General features: G+C 54.8%; 2 protein-coding genes and 1 long non-coding RNA gene across 8 annotated transcripts in view; 1 reads left to right on the top strand and 2 right to left on the bottom strand.

Moving 5' to 3' along the window:
- The first annotated feature begins 1,132 nt into the window (after positions 1–1,132).
- On the top strand, positions 1,133–7,471 carry POU2AF3 (POU class 2 homeobox associating factor 3). Of its 3 annotated transcripts, none has more exons than XM_083808616.1 (5): positions 1,133–1,281; positions 2,859–2,953; positions 4,684–4,741; positions 6,184–6,410; positions 6,862–7,471. In XM_083808616.1, the coding sequence occupies exons 1-5, from the start codon at positions 1,275–1,277 to the stop codon at positions 7,192–7,194; spliced, it is 720 nt and encodes a 239-aa protein (XP_083664742.1). In that variant the 5' UTR covers positions 1,133–1,274; the 3' UTR covers positions 7,195–7,471. The 3 variants fall into 3 exon arrangements, with proteins under 3 accessions (XP_083664742.1, XP_083664741.1, XP_083664743.1); XM_083808615.1 differs by lacking the exon at positions 1,133–1,281 and adding an exon at positions 2,140–2,173; XM_083808617.1 differs by lacking the exons at positions 1,133–1,281; positions 2,859–2,953; positions 4,684–4,741 and adding an exon at positions 5,177–5,584.
- On the bottom strand, positions 2,378–4,826 carry LOC310885360. Its single transcript, XR_014574740.1, has 2 exons — positions 4,614–4,826; positions 2,378–2,577 (listed from the first exon to the last, which is right to left on the bottom strand). It is a non-coding gene; the product is annotated as an uncharacterized lncRNA (long non-coding RNA).
- A 3,523-nt stretch (positions 7,472–10,994) lies between the features above and the next one.
- The window catches only part of POU2AF1 (POU class 2 homeobox associating factor 1), a 37,897-nt gene continuing 34,095 nt past the window's right edge, over positions 10,995–14,796 (bottom strand). For all 4 annotated transcript variants that reach the window (XM_083808582.1, XM_083808583.1, XM_083808581.1 and 1 more), the window contains 2 exons: positions 13,308–13,472; positions 10,995–12,889 (listed from right to left, as the gene is read on the bottom strand). In XM_083808582.1, the coding sequence (XP_083664708.1) occupies positions 12,818–12,889; positions 13,308–13,472 (237 nt within the window). In that variant the 3' untranslated portion in view covers positions 10,995–12,817. The remainder of the gene's footprint in view (positions 12,890–13,307; positions 13,473–14,796) is intronic.

Raw genomic sequence — 14,796 nt, 5'->3', positions numbered from 1 at the left:
GGCAGGGGCTGAGGGACCCTAACCCCTTGGTGAAGGCAGGCCTGCATTGAGACACCCCCTAAGCCCCCCCATGCTGCAGCACAGGACAGGGAGAGGGCTCCCCTCCGGGGCAGAGCAATGCTGGCCCCGCCACACGAGGGAAAGGATCGCCGCCATGCCCATTCCTCCCCGAAATCGAGTGTATTTGTCCAACTTCAAGAGAAAGAAAAGATTCAGCTGCAACAATAGCCAAGCTGAGCAGCTGGTAGATTATTAACAGCCTGGCCTGCTTTCTGCCATCGGCCGGCGATTCCCGAGGCACGGCAGAGACTGCGGTGCCCAGGGAAAAGTTTAAGTGTGACCTGAAAGACCAAGCCCCCAGCTACACGGGTACCATGTGGTGATGAGGGGTTGTCCAAAATGCCGGTTGTCTCGGCGGCCTGCAGCCCCACTGCTTGCAGCACACGGGGCAGGCCTGAGCTGAAGCATGCGACAGAGAGGCCACTTTGTGCAGCACCAGCAAAGAGCCCGAATTGGGGGAAAAAATGCATATAAACACCAAGACAAGGCCAGCATCTGGCAGAGGGGAAGGGGCCCTGTGGGAAGCAGTGGGGTTCGGGTGCCTTCCACCACCCTGGTGCCCAGGGCGGCCTCTTTGCTGCGCCACGCCCACCCCGTGCCATTTTGGTCTGAAAACCTTCGTATTTGCCCTTAAAAAGTGCCAAATTGTGCAAAAAGCCACGCCGTCCCTTGCAGAGTCCTCTCTGCAGGTAGCAAGTGAAATATGAGAGGGCTGGAGCCCAGCCTGGGCGGCTGAGGGGAAAACACTGAGCAGGCTTCGAGGCGTCTGCTTCGTTTGGGGAAAGATGGCTAAAACCCTGAAAATGTCAGAAAAGCAAGGGGTGGGGAGGGTGGCCCCACCGAATCCTGTTCCCCCAGCCCCTCTGCTAGATGGGGATGTGCTCGGTTTCACAAAAAGATAGCCCATTTTGTGGAGCCTTTGAATATTCAAATTGAAAGTATCGCGCAATCATTGATTGTCAAATCATTGGTTTCTAGAGGTTTTAAATACTTGGCATTAGGAGAGAAAAACTCAAACTTTTACCCGGGGGTATAAAACCATAATATTTGCCCGGCCACCACCTGCCACCGCCGCGGGGCCAGCGGGGCCCTTCGCCCCCAAACCCCGAGCCCGCCGCCCGCAGCCCCCTGGCCCCGCTGCGGGGCCGGGGCCGGGGCCGGGGCCGCCGCCGCCGGGGGTCGCCCGTGAGGGGGCCCCTCCGCCGCCGCTCGCCATGTCCGGTAAGAGCCGGGGGGACCCCCCGGTGGCCCCTTTTTTTTGGGGCGTTTCGGCGGCTCCGCGGGGTCATTTCGCCTGCGAGGCCGAAGCTCGGCGCCCGGGCGGGGAGGAAGCGGCGAGGGCGGGGAGGGGAGGAGGAGAAGAGGAGGAGGAGGAGGAGGAGGAGGAGGAGGAAGGAGGCAGCGAAGGCTCCGCGGAGGGCACGGGCAGAGGGGGGGGGAGGCCGGGGGGTCGCGGTCTCGCCCCCACCCCCCCGACCCCCGTCCCCATCCTGTCCCGGCCCCGGCCCCCAGCAGGGGGGGCTCCGCCGCCAGACCCCGGCCCCTCGGCGGGGCTGAGCAGCGCCGAGCCCCCGGCCCCCGCCGCCCCCCGGGGGGTTTGGGGCAGGCTGAAGGAGGGGCTGGGCGCCCCCCACCCTTCCCCGGCCGTAGGGTCCGCTAAAAGGGGGTTCTCAGCAAGCTCAGGAGGGCAAAGTCCCCTGGGGACCCGTCAGCATCTCCCCGGGGACAGGCAGCAGCGGGGAGGTGCGGAGCAGCCCCCCAGCCCTGAAGCCCCCAGCCCTAAAGCCCCACAGACCCCAGCCCTGCAGCCCCACAGCCCCCCAACGCCCCAACCCTTCAGCTCCCAAACCCCGCAGCTCCCCAACCCCACGGACCCCAGCCCTTGCAGCCCCCAGCTCTCATCCCCCAGCCCTACAGCCCCCCGGACCCCAGCCCCGCAGCCCCCCGACCCCATCTTCTCGCTGCAGGCAGCAGCAATAGGGCAGGGGACCCGCAAGCGGCCGCGCCACTCTTTGTAGGGTCGGCCGCTGCATGAAAATACCAGCAGAAAGTCAGGACGGAAACCGAACTGCCAGAGGCTTTGAGTATTTCGGCATGAGCGCGGCGAGTGAAAGTGATTTTTCAGACTAGATAAATTCTTTGCCGTTTCCTGTACTAAAAATCCCTCATGGTGATAGGTATAGTGGCTGCTGGTTTTGTTGGTTTTGGCTGGATCGAAGACATCCTAAACGCTTTTTTTTTTGTTTGTTTTTGAAATAAATGGGAGTTGTACAGAACGAGCAAGACAAAGAGATAATCTCGGCTTTGCAGAAAGTGATTCATGAAAGCAGTCATTTTATTTGTGTTTTATTTAGCCCTCTGAATAACCACCCACATATTTGCATTGTTTTATTCCTGCTCTTCATCTGCCAGATGAAGTGGTTCCCACATCTATTTTCAGGTCCTAAGAGCGGCAAATATGACAGGAATTTAAATGGATTCAACAGTAGCACCAGATGGAGCTGGGTATTAGGACACCTGGAGGGGGGAAAAAAAAATAAAGAGATACTGAAGAATAGAACACGTATGATTAATACATAAAATCCAACACCAACTGTTTCATAAATGTCTGCTTGTCACGAGCTTGAATAGCAGGTGTGAGAGAGGGCTGGGAACTCTGCTTACAAGTAACATCCAGAGACCGATAGCTGTCAGCTCTAAGTTGGTTTCACGTAGAGCGTGTCTGAAAATACGCTGGATGTGCCGTGTGCTCTGAAAGCCTCCCACCCCGTAAAGTGTTTTTCCATGAATTTTTCCAGGAAAGCCCAAGGTGTACCAAGGCGTGCGAGTAAAGATAACAGTTAAGGAGTTACTGCAGCAGAGGAGGGCACGACAGGCGGCCACCGGTGCGACGGTAAGTGAAAAACTTCTGATGTCTGCTCTGTCTCTTCCCCCTTCACCTTTTATTTTTTGGCCAAGCCAGTCCCACTTGTGTTTCTCACAGCAAATCCGGTGTCACTGCTGGATGAGCCCCGTTTAAAATGTGGCGTGGCCGGGCTGAAGCAAGCTGGTATGCTGCACCAGGTGGAGGATGTGCCCCTGGTACTCCTTCAGCCCTCACCACGCAGCTCTGAGGAGCACCCAGGGCAAATTTCTGCCCTGCTAAAGCAGCAAAAGGTGGTGGAGACGGGCCAAAAAATTGGGACTTAGCAGTTGTCCCAAATTTTGGCTGGCAAAAAGGAAGAAAACCAGGCCTGGACAAAGAGCCCTTAAGCAGGGCTCTGTCCTGCTCCACAAGGGCTCCTTAGTGCAGGATGAGGCGCACATCCCAGTGCTTGGCCAAATTCGGGTCTCCAGCATTGTCCAGCACCACCTGGGCAGCTCCGAGCCCCTTCTGGGAGGGGAAGGAGATCGGATCCCGGGCGCACAATGCACGCAAAACCATCCAGTCTTTGTAAGAGCCCTCCAGCTCCAGCCACGCTGGGGATTTGCATAAAAAAGGTTGGTAAATCATTACTTCTTCCTGGTTCGTGACACCGCCACTTTGGATGGTTTTCAGATTTCATCTCCCACCTCCTGTGCCTGGCGGCTGCTGATTGCACAGAAAGCTGATCAGCCTGTAGGCTGGATGGAGAGGCTCGGGTGATCCAAGCACAGAGCTGCTGGGCTCTGGAAATGGGTCCCTCCTCCCCACCGGCAGCCACGGGGCTGCCTGGATCTGGTTTGTGCTTCCCACTGCAAGTTGATGCCCGCAAAGGGATAAGGGAGAAGGGGGCAGTGCAGGAGGCTCCCTCTGTGGCCTGAAAAAGGTCCACGTTGTCCAGGGGGGGATCAGCTGCTGCCTGTTGGGGAGCTGGACCCGAAAAGTTCTGCCGCGGTGCAGGTCCGCAGCCACAGCGAGCAGGGGGAGCCCTGCAGGCGCTGTCAGAGCCCAGAACAGCCACTGCTTAATGAATGCAACCTGGGGATAGGAAGCTGTTAGCAGGGAAATGAGCCATCAGCCGGAGAGCATTTTGAATAAAGGAAATGAAGTGGAAATCTGTGTGAATTAAAACAAGGGGGGAAAGGATTGACGTTTGCAGAGTAGATTCTGATCCCAAACAAGCATCGACCCTCCTGTTGCTTTTGGGTGGCTCTCTCCCCTCCGGCAGGTCAGGCTCCTAGGACAGATGCCGGCCTGTCACCTTTGGATTCCCATATCCCTCCAAAAATGAGCCTGTCCCTTTCCGCGGGGGTGCAGAGCTGGATCCCCAATGGGCATCAGCATCACCACCGTGAGCCAGCCCAGCCCTGGGGCTACCTGCAGTTGCCCGTGGTTGTGTTTTGAGACCACTATGGCTACAGTTGTCAGTGGCTCGCTCTGAATGATATTTATCCCTACAAGTTCTTTGGGTTTTCTGCTTTGCACCAGGTTGGTGCTGGGCTCCTCCAGCACCGTTATCTCCATAGGCTCAGGGGAAAAATCATGTTATGTGGGCTAATGTTGCTCTGTCAATACGAGGGAGGTTTGCACTGCCACAGCCACGAGGTAAATAAAGTTTACATACATAGCTTGAAGCGAAACCCTGACTTACCTCCGCACGCAGAAAAATGCCTCTGTGTTGCAGCATCTACAAACCCTCCTCTTCGCTTCTCTTTGGCCAGGTCTCGTGGGGCAGCAGCAGCATCCAGTTTTCGGAATCTGTGTCTCCTCCTCACCCAGGTTGGTACAAAACCCATCCGCATGTCCCTTCCCAACTATTCCCAGAGCCCAGAGACCTTCCAGCCCTCGGTGCAGGCAGGCAGTGCCAGATAACCAGCAGTGCAGCCAATCAGCACCTGAACGGAGCCCATGAAATGCAGATGAGGATGCCGAGAGGCCGGCAGGGTACACATCACCCTCTACACCAGCACGCTCAAATGCTCTCAGTTTATGCAGTTTATTTTTCCCACGGCACGAAGGGAGAGCCCCTTCCAGGAGGGATGCTCATCCCCGAGGGAGCAGCGCTGCTCTCCTGGGGGGCCGGCGTGCTGTGCAGCACCGTGCTGAGCCCCAGCAGCATTGGCTCTTCTTGCTCTCCTGGCAGCCTTGGCAGGAGCCAGAGGAGTGTCAGGTTCTCAGCAACACAAAGAGTTCCTTCCTCCTGTAGGTGAACATCCAGGCAAAGGGGGAAGGGCTGGGGGAACAACCCGTTGGGCTTTCAGAGCCTTCAGTCGTTTTGCAGCCAAAGCAAAGAGACCTGAAGGGTTTGGCAGGTGTGAATATATACATTGTGTGGACAAGGAAATGAATAAATCATCAATAGTTGGGAATCAATTTGCTTATGTTAATACAGAAACGTGAGCCACGCTAAAGCTCTTCCAGGCTGGTAAATTGCCATCTGTTTACGTATTTTGGGTGCCTCTCACTTTGTCCCCCCCCATCCCACTAAACGCTCCCACCCTGAGCCTGCACGCGGTTCCGACTGAGTGACTCTACCCGTGTGCGGCCCCGCTGCCTCCAGACCTCGCCCCTCCATGTGCTCAGGGCTTTGCTTTTACCCACATTTGAGCACAGCACGAAAAGGTAATCATTCTGAAGTCATTTCTGCTCTACTCGTGCTCTGGCCTCTGGGTGCAAAGCCGCATTATCGCCAGCTTGCTCCATTCCGCCTGCCCGGGGGTTTATCTCCTCTCTGTTTGCTTCAGTGGAGGCTAAAAGGGTAAATCACTCGTCTGTTACCCCGCTCTTCCTGCAGACGCAGCCACCCTGCTTCTGGGGGCTGGGTGAGGCAGAAGGGCAGGGTGCCTGTCAAACCCCGTGGCACACATCGCTGCCCGGGGCTGTGAAGTGCTCGCCTTCAGGGTGAAGCCAGAGGGCAAGAGCTAGAGGGAGCTTCCAGCCAGATCCCTGTCCGAAACAGCTGGGTGCAGGAGGGTTTCTGGCAGTATTTAAAGACATGGAGCTTTCCAACGGGACTAAACTTCCCAATTATTTGCATATTTTTGAGTATCTTCCTCCTAGTGTCAGCTCCCCTAGAAAACGCAGCCTGAACCTGAGGGACCTTTGGCCATATCTCACCCGTATCTAAATCCAAAGGGCTACCGAACGCGTGAGAGTCCTGAAATCTCTGTGAAAACAGGCACCGAATAACCTGCTACTGCTTGCTTTACCTTCCCTCCTAGCGCCTTTCGGTGCAGAACCCATCTCTTCTGCTCCCAACTGCTGTCCATCGTGGCAGTTTTCCAACTGCCCCTCCTGCGAGGAAAGCCCGAGCTACTTGGAGCAGCTGGTCGACTCCTACCTTCAGACGGAGGCAACCTTAGAGCCAGCCCTCGGCGCTCTCCAGACGCCCTCGCACTACATCTCGGACTCCTTCCAGCCTGTCCCGCTCTGCTTCAACCAGGGCCTGGTAAGCACGGCGTGCAGGTGTGCTCAGGGGGAGGCTGGGGCCGGGGGGTCCCGTCCCAGAAGATTTGCAAACTGCTTCAGGGGCGTGGGGCGCAGCCACAGCAACACGGGCTGCTGGCGTGGTCCTCTGCCTGGGAGCAGAGGACAGGGAGGGCACTAAAGCCTAAAGAGGCTGCAGAAGAGGGGATGTCCCTTCTCCAGATCCTACAGATGTCCTGTAAGGAGTAGCCCAGTTCCTGTTAGCTGTTTAATTCGCGGGGAAGCCGCCCGTTAGCACCAGTGTCAAAAGAACTGCCAGCTCCTGGGGTGGCCAGCCCCTCCCGGGCAGGGCAGCAGTGCAGAAGTCCTGCCCGTTCCCCTGGTGCCCGCAGGTTCCCCAGATCACATCCTGAACTGCCCCGTTCTTTTTTTTTTTTTTTTTTTTCTCCTTTCTCTCCCCTCTCCACCTGCAGGCTGCCGGACCCCCGAGCTCGGCTGACCTGCCCAGCCCTCTCACCTACAGCTGCTCTCCCCCCCAGCTGCCTCCCTTCACCCCGCTGACCCACAGCCCACCCTCTGCTCTGGACACGGCGACCCACAGCTACCCGGCAGAGGAGTGGCCCTGCCACCCCCCGTCCCCGTACGCCGCCCCTGCCTGCTGCTGCGCAGCCTGCGGCCCCCAGCACGCCGACACCAAGGGCCCGCAGTTCTTCCCCTGCCCCAGCACGGACTGCCTGGACTGCCTCCCGCCCGTGGCCGACGACTTCTTCCGACGGGACAGGAGCTGGGACGTCTGCTACAGCTAATGGGAGCGGGGCCTCGCGCTTCTGCTCTGCCCGAACCAGATTAATTGCCCACGAACTCTGCAAAGTTGCACTGCCTCGCACGGTCCCATTCATCCGTCACTACTCACACATCTCCTACACGATGTTGCCACTACATTAGTCCTCCTGTCTTCTACGGGCAGGCACAGCTTTTTTAATGTTGTTTTCCTTGTTTTGTTTTTAGGAGATCCCAAGCTGCCTTACCAAACACATGTCATTAAGCCAGCTCTTTTAGTACAAATAAATCATTTGGTACTCACGCTGAAGCCCGTTTGTTACTCGCGTGCTTTTCTCCTCTGCTAATGACGGAGGATCCCGGCCCTGTCCTCACAAAGGTGAGGGTTTGACTTGAAGTCATTGAAGTCCTCCTGCCCCTGCCCAGCAGCGGGTCCCTCGGCACCCAGCCCGCTGCCACACACAGCTCTGAGATTTCCCATAGCTGCTGCGATAATTCCCGGGTGGTTCTTGCAGAGCCGGAAAACCGATGTTTTCCAGGCAAGCTCCGAGCTCAGCGCATGGACCACGTGTGGGAAAAAGCCCCGTGGGTCCACGCAGGGGTACAATCCAGCACCAGGCACCTTCGGCTGCTGCTCAGCACCGGCTTCCCCAGGAAAGCAGAGTTTGCTGATAGCAGGTCTTCTTTCACCACAGCCAGCTGAACAGGAGCTAAATGATTTATTTTAAAGTGTATAATGGGGAAGTTATCACAACTGAGGGTTCCCTGTTTTCCTGCATAACCCCAGACGTTTCCAGTCCTCTCCCTCTCACATCCTTTCAGCACCACTCAGTGAGGCAGGTTGCCAAGCCATTGGTTTCTCAGCTGAGCACCCAGGCTGGAAAGCAAAAAGCATTTTCCCATATTAAATCCACACGGAAAAAAAAAAAGCAGCTACATCTATGAAGGCAAAGACCCGGTTTGGCTAGCTGCATGCTCATCTTCCCCCCCAGACACGTCCACAGGGAATTGAAAAGCTTTCCTCCCCCCGAGCTGACGTTGCCCAAGCGGCTGGGGATGCGAGACACGCACAGCTTGCCTGGCAAATAGGGAAGTTTCCTCCGTTCTACCAAAAACCCAACCACCAGTACTTCCTCACCCCGTGAAATCTATGAGGAACTAAGAGCAGAGCAACAGCTCTTAATGGAACTTTTAAAACATTTAGGTAATGCCAGTTAATCCAACCTTGTCCCCCACCCTGCCTCGGAAAACAGGTCGCTGGCAGGGGGTGTCAGTTTTGCCATGCAGAGATTACGTGCACCCAGCTGAACCTTCCCAGCGTCCGGGTCCCTTGCCTTGTGTAAGGTAGCAGCCTTTTATTTTATTTTTTTTTCCCTCCAAAGTTTGCTTTAAAATACTTTGTCACAAAGCATTTTGCTTTGACTTCCCCTCTCCCCTGTTTTTACCCAGCTCATCTCAGAGCTGGCCCAAGCGTTAAACACGTTTGGTCACAGAAAGCTTATAAATAGGAGTCAGCAGCTGCATCTTTGCCGCAGTTAGAGGTGCGATTACCCCTGTGCAGACACTGGCAGCGTTATTTTAGCAGTGCTCGAAATGCTCCAGCCCCTAAATGTGGTCTCAGGAGCCTGCAGGGGTTCCCCGTGCCCCCCCAGCCGGCTCCACAGCTCGCTCCTGCTCCCGCCCGATGCTCGTGGGGTGGGCACGGGTTTAGCTGCGCACCAAAGCTCGTTATCGCCAACATCAAACAGCCCCAAGAGGATAAGGCTGAGGCAAGATATTTGAGGCCGCTGCTGGAAATGGTGCGACCACATCCTGCCCGTGGGCTGGCAGCGGTAGCCGGAGCTCAGCGGGACCAGCAGGAGGGGTTCTCCTGCAGCTTGTGGAAATGGGTGAGCATCAAATGGGTAGTGAGCATCAAACGAGGAGAGAGCCTACGTTAACAGTTCACGACAAGGCCAGCAGCATCCCAACCTGCCAAAAAACACCAGCAGGGACGTCAGCGGAGCTACAGCCCGATATCATCTCCCTCACCTGCACGCGGGGCGGATATCTGAGCCCAATACGTTATCAGCAGTCGCACGTTTATCAGCAGGCGGTGGCCGAGACGTGCACAGCCAGCAGCGGTTTCCGTGCATCTCCCCGGAGGACCGCTCAGTGCAAAGCCTCTGGCTGTGCCACTGAGCCTGTGGCTGGCTCTTTAGGCTCAACCACTTGGGAATGGCAGGGCTACAACCCCCCGGCACCCCCGTCCTTACCCCTGGCTCTTTAGATGAGGCCAGAACCAGGCAAAAAAGCAGCCTCCCCGGGAGGAAGCGGCCTCCAGAAAGATCGAGCCGGGCTCGCCTCTGGGCTGCCACGCGTCTGCGGCAGCAGGTGGCTGAGGTCTGCGCCGGGAGCCTGCCGTGTGCTCGTAGAGATAACAGATACCGAACAATTACTGGCCTCGTGCCGCATGGGACCAGCTGCTCCGAATTTCCAGCTGCCCCGATGCGACAGGGAGATTTCCATCAAAATGTCTTCATGCACCTGGGACTTCAACAGCTTGTATCTCTGTCCCCCGTCCCTTGCAGCCACTTCCCATTTCTCTGCTGCTCCTTCTACAATTGTTTTGCAACCTCCCATGCCAGGGACTGCTAGCACGGTTTAGACGCTGTTCCCCGGCTTTGTGTCAACAGCCCCAGGTGACACGTGCAGCGCAAGTTAAAGCTTGCTCACTGTTGACACAAGAATTCCTGGACTGACTACAAACAGAAAGGAAGAAAACAACAGAGGAGGGCTATTCAAAGGCTGATTGTGGATTTTCTGGCTATGAGGGACGTATTCTTTCCCCTCTTTCCTCCCCTCTACCCGTTCCCCCCCCCCCCAAAAAAAAAAAAAAAGAAAAAAGATTAAGTGACAATAGCTCATGCCATATCTCTAACAGAACTGGCATCGCACTACCAAAACGCTGCCCTTTCATCAGTCCCTGCCAGGTGAATTTCTGCCAGCCTACATAAACATGCACTCACACAAAAGCTAGGATCACCCCATTCTTAGAAAAGCCAGGAATCACTCCAGAAGTAAGCTGCACTTACAGAAAAAAAAAATAAAATAAAAGGTTCTTATTCTCAGGTCCTTAACCAGTTACGCAGAGTATTTGATCACAAAGTTTTCCTTGCCAACCACTGGTGACTTTTCCATGGTGCCACTTGAGCACGTTTGTTTAGTGATAACGAGCCTTTGTTATTAGCAGCTTACCCAAAGCCACAGGTAGGAAGAGATAAACTGGGGAAATAAAGCGGTATCACGCCGCCAGTGCTGCTGCGAAACTTGTACAAGGTACATTCCCCTTAAGCAGCCACAAAACATTTGAAATACGAAGATCCTACTCAAATCAACAAAATTCACCCCAGCACAGAGTTAACACGGAGGCCGGTTCTGAGCCCCCAAATGGATTTTCTTGATGCGCAGGCCGGGAAGGGGCTGGCTGGGCAGGGAAGGGGAAGGTGCTTTACGTGCAGGGGGAGGCAGCAGCCGCCAGCTGTCTCGTGGACCCGGTCCAAAGACAAGAGGAACGGCCTGGTGATCGTGGGCGGCTTCAGAGCAGGTCTCTGGATGTCTGCAGAGACACTAAATCCTTCCTGCGGCAGTCAGGAGATCTTCCCTCTGCAAATCTCATCGATCACCTCCGAGGGGCACAGGGTGCTGCTCTGGGAGAGGCCACATCCCTCCCTCCGTCCCCGGACTGATATTGCCCTGATGTTCCGCAGGTGGTGCTCACACAGCCCCTGATGCATTAAACACCCAACGGCAGGCAGGTGAAACAATAAAGACGTAAGACAGTCTAGAAAACAGCTCGTGTATTTATTTTCTTGCTACAACAGGTCACCTCCCAGGCAATTCTAGATGGCAAAAAGCTTTTTACATCTTCCTGGGTGCCTCAGTTGCCAAGTGCCAGTCACGGTTTTACAGTTCCATTGCTAGCGAGATCAAGAAAGAGATAATTTATTGACCATTTGTCTGGACAATCACCAATGTAGTTCTCACTCGATTTGGGGCTTGTTACAGCATCCCTTCAATGTAAGAAAGCACATGCTTTGGATGGCCTGTGCCCAGATGCATGCAAATTTATGCAAACACATGCAAATACGTCTGCTCTTTTGTCAGAGGATGTTGGCAGGTTTGTCGACGTGATGTAGTGAGAAGCAGTAGCAAAACAGCACGGAGGAGGGCTGGGGAAGTCAGAAGATCTCTAATCAGGATACCTGCGTTTCTTAAGAGCTTTTGTTCAAGCCTGAAAAGCAGTTGTTTGAACAGACCAGGTTTGCACGACCCACAAGTGCTTAAGAACCCTGTCTCTTTGAGTTAGTCAGATCAAGGAAATCACTGCAGTGATTTAAGGGATTTGCCCTTCGCCTTATTGTTCAGCCCTGTTAGAAGAAAAATAACTTGTGCAAGACTAGGAAAGCAGCAAAATTCAGAACGTGCACTGGAGATGAGGCACCCTCTGCGCAAGGGTTATCGAAACACAGCTTTCACTCCCTTGAGGCATTTACCTCCACTCCTGTTGACCCGGCAGAGACACTGCTGCCAGCCGATTGCACAGCAATTTACAAATCATTTCACAGAAAGAATAAGAGTTTACTAACATGCCCCCTTATGTAGGAGTGGGAACAGGAGAGCACTGGCCACGTTGCCCCCTGACCCTCTGTACAGCCCCACGTGGCTGAAGGTTTTCTGCCCTGTCCCCCCCAGAAGCTGCTGCAGATCCCAGAGGACGACTCCGTCTCCAGGACAGGCTTTAGCTCCGGTGGGAGTTGAGCTTCTTGCTCTGAGGTGCTCTCACAACGTTATTCTTTGCCATTCTGGGATCAGATCGGACATCTCAGAGGCATCCCTGCCCCGGGAACCTCTCCGGAGCCACGCGGACCTGCGCTGCTCAGACCCTGCCCCAGGTGCTCACACTTCAAGCATCTGCTTTCCTTTCTCGGGGTGGGGCGAGAGACAGTGGCAACAGGCAGCTGATTCAGCTTTCTTCCACAAAGTGCTGAGAAACGGGATAGCAGCAGCTTGCAGGAACCCTCCCTTGGAGGCCTTGAGCTCAGATGCCTGTTCCCCCAGGGGGAATACGGCCGTGCCATGCCGTGGAAAGCTCCCCAAACTAGCTTGACCTCCTCCATCCAGTCCTTTCCCTCCCCCAGGTTCACGCATTCCCAGGTAGCAGGAATAATCGAGGTAATTGCACATCACAAAGGCTTCAGCATTTCGCCCGGTACCTCTGTATAGGACCTAACAGGAGGCACAGGGTGAGCCTGTCTTCGATCAGCATTTCTCAACCTTTTACAGCCAAAGGACCACCTTGTGCTCTGCCACCACCACGGGGTTTCCACTGCCACCAAGCCAAAGAGTGGCTGTACTCCAAATCTTTGCTAAGTTATGGAACAGGGTTATTACAAAATAAACTTCTCAACCATTTCCAATTTCATCTCTTGATATCTTACGTGCTACTCACAGTCCCCAGGCCACAGGTTGAGAAACGCTGTCATCCCACGCGGGGTTAAAGATTTTAGGGGCACAGACATGTTGATTAACCGTCCTCACAGGGTTTTTTAAGAGGTTTTCTGCGATCAGCAAGCTGAAGTTGAAACCATTCCAGAAAGTGCAGGCAACCTAGGACCTGGCATTTCGGCGGCAGGAAATAAATGCAGATGCAATTTTCCCTTTCTTCAGCAAATGCCTGATCTGCCAAAAAATGTAAAAGTTTATAATGTACCAGGTGAAACTGTGGTGGGTGCATGCATGGGCTGCATGCAGACACCCAGATGCATATACACACACAATTATATACATGTATATGAATACGTACGCACGTATAAACATTTTGGAGACTAAAGTGAGCTCCAGGAGCCTTTTCAGACCTGTAGGCATGAAACTTGGTCTTCATTTGAGTCTTGCTGCCATTGTGAAGGAACTATACATCGATATCTCCCCAGATGTGCTTGGAGTACCTGCTAATGCCCACTTTGGGCTCCTTGATTTGGGATTTGGTGAAGTGCGGAGCCCCCAGCCTACACCCTCGGACCCACGTCACACAGCTTGGCCAGGACATGCCCTCGGTTTCCCCGGGGAAGGACAGACAGCAGACGTGTCGGGAACGTACCTGGTCCCCGGCTTTCCCAGAAGGAGCCATGTGGATCGGCTGATCATTGTCCAAGTTTCGGATGCTCGGGTCTGCCCCGTGGTCGAGGAGCAGTTGGATGATTTCCGTCTGGTTCCTGTCGCAGTGCAGTGCAGCTGCCATGTGCAGAGCTGTGTTGCCATGAGCCTAATGCAAGGGGCGAAGAAGAACGAGTAAGAGAAACCTTCTGAGAAGCCGTACCACCTGCTTACAACTGCCCTGGGAGCGAAGACTTGTGAAAGAGATGAAGAAACCTCACGCCGTTTCCTCACTGGAGGTGAGAGAGTATCCCTGTTCCGTGTTTCCCACGTATGGCTGCTCACGGAGGAAATTCAGGGATTTAGATTTGTGTGTGTGATAGAATAGCACAGACTGGGGAGCTTTGATCTTGGGTACAGCTGCTCGGCCACAGCAGCACCTCGGGGCTAACAGGCAGCCCCGTATCAGCAGCATTCCTCCCCACTCAGCCCCTGCTGAACTCTGCATCCCCAGGCATCCCCTTTGACCGTGCAAGCTCCCCCAGGTCCCCAGACCCCCGACGTTACCCAGAGCTGCTCCGAGAGGTGCCAGGCAAGCGAGCAGCAAGGCCGAGGAGCAGCAGCCGTGTCCCTGCATGGCCCTGTGCCCCAGGCCAGCTGCGGAGCCACCAGAGGGTGCGGGGCACCCCGCGGGGGCTGCAGCTGGGGCACCCCAAACGTGCGCCCTGCCCACTGGGGTATGACCCCTAACGGCTCTAAGCAAGGAGGAGCTCGCAAGCACACGCAGGAGGCGAGGTATTTTTAGTCTGCACCAGGTCTCGCTGCGGCAGCTGCGTGTTTTTTCCTCTCCGAGGCGATCACACGTTCCCCGAGCGCTTGGAAAGGCTGGGCGCAACCTGCGCCCATAGTGCTGAAAGGGCTGCCTGGGGTTTCAGGGTCTGCTTCCCAGAGAGACGGGGGGGGGCATGGAAGCACCAAACAAAACAGGACATTAGGATGGAAATCTTAACAACTATTCTCAGTCAAGGCATTTTTACAAGCCCTGAACAAGCAGATCCTTGTCGATTTTACTATCCCATAAAGTCCAGGGGTAGTTTACAAACTCTTTATAGGATTTCTTATTAAAAAGGAAACACCTATTTTACTTTTTTTTTTTTTTTCACCGCATCTTTGTGGCAGAAGCATTTGATGGCTTCCAAATCCAGGCATGAGGCTGAGACCAGGGCAATCTGGCAATGCCTGAGCTTGGAGCCTCTCCACTGACTTTAATTGGACTTACGTGAGACAACAGTTCAGAGCACTAACATCTGGGCTTTAGAAACCCTTCAGGTGAAAAATACCCCAAAGCCCTCAGTGCTTTTCTCACTGTAAAATCCCCAAGGAATTGGATTTGGAATGAGACAACCACAGCAAGCAGAGGGCGAGCCAGGGAAGCCAAAATACAGCATCCCCATTTTCTTCTCCTTGTCATACTTGGAAGAGCTAAAACGCCA

The sequence above is a fragment of the Anser anser genome (assembly GCF_964211835.1).
Source record: "Anser anser genome assembly, chromosome: 22".
Taxonomy (NCBI): Eukaryota; Metazoa; Chordata; class Aves; order Anseriformes; family Anatidae; genus Anser; species Anser anser.
Note: the sequence above shows the minus strand (reverse complement) of the source record. Positions and strands in the feature narration are given on the sequence as shown.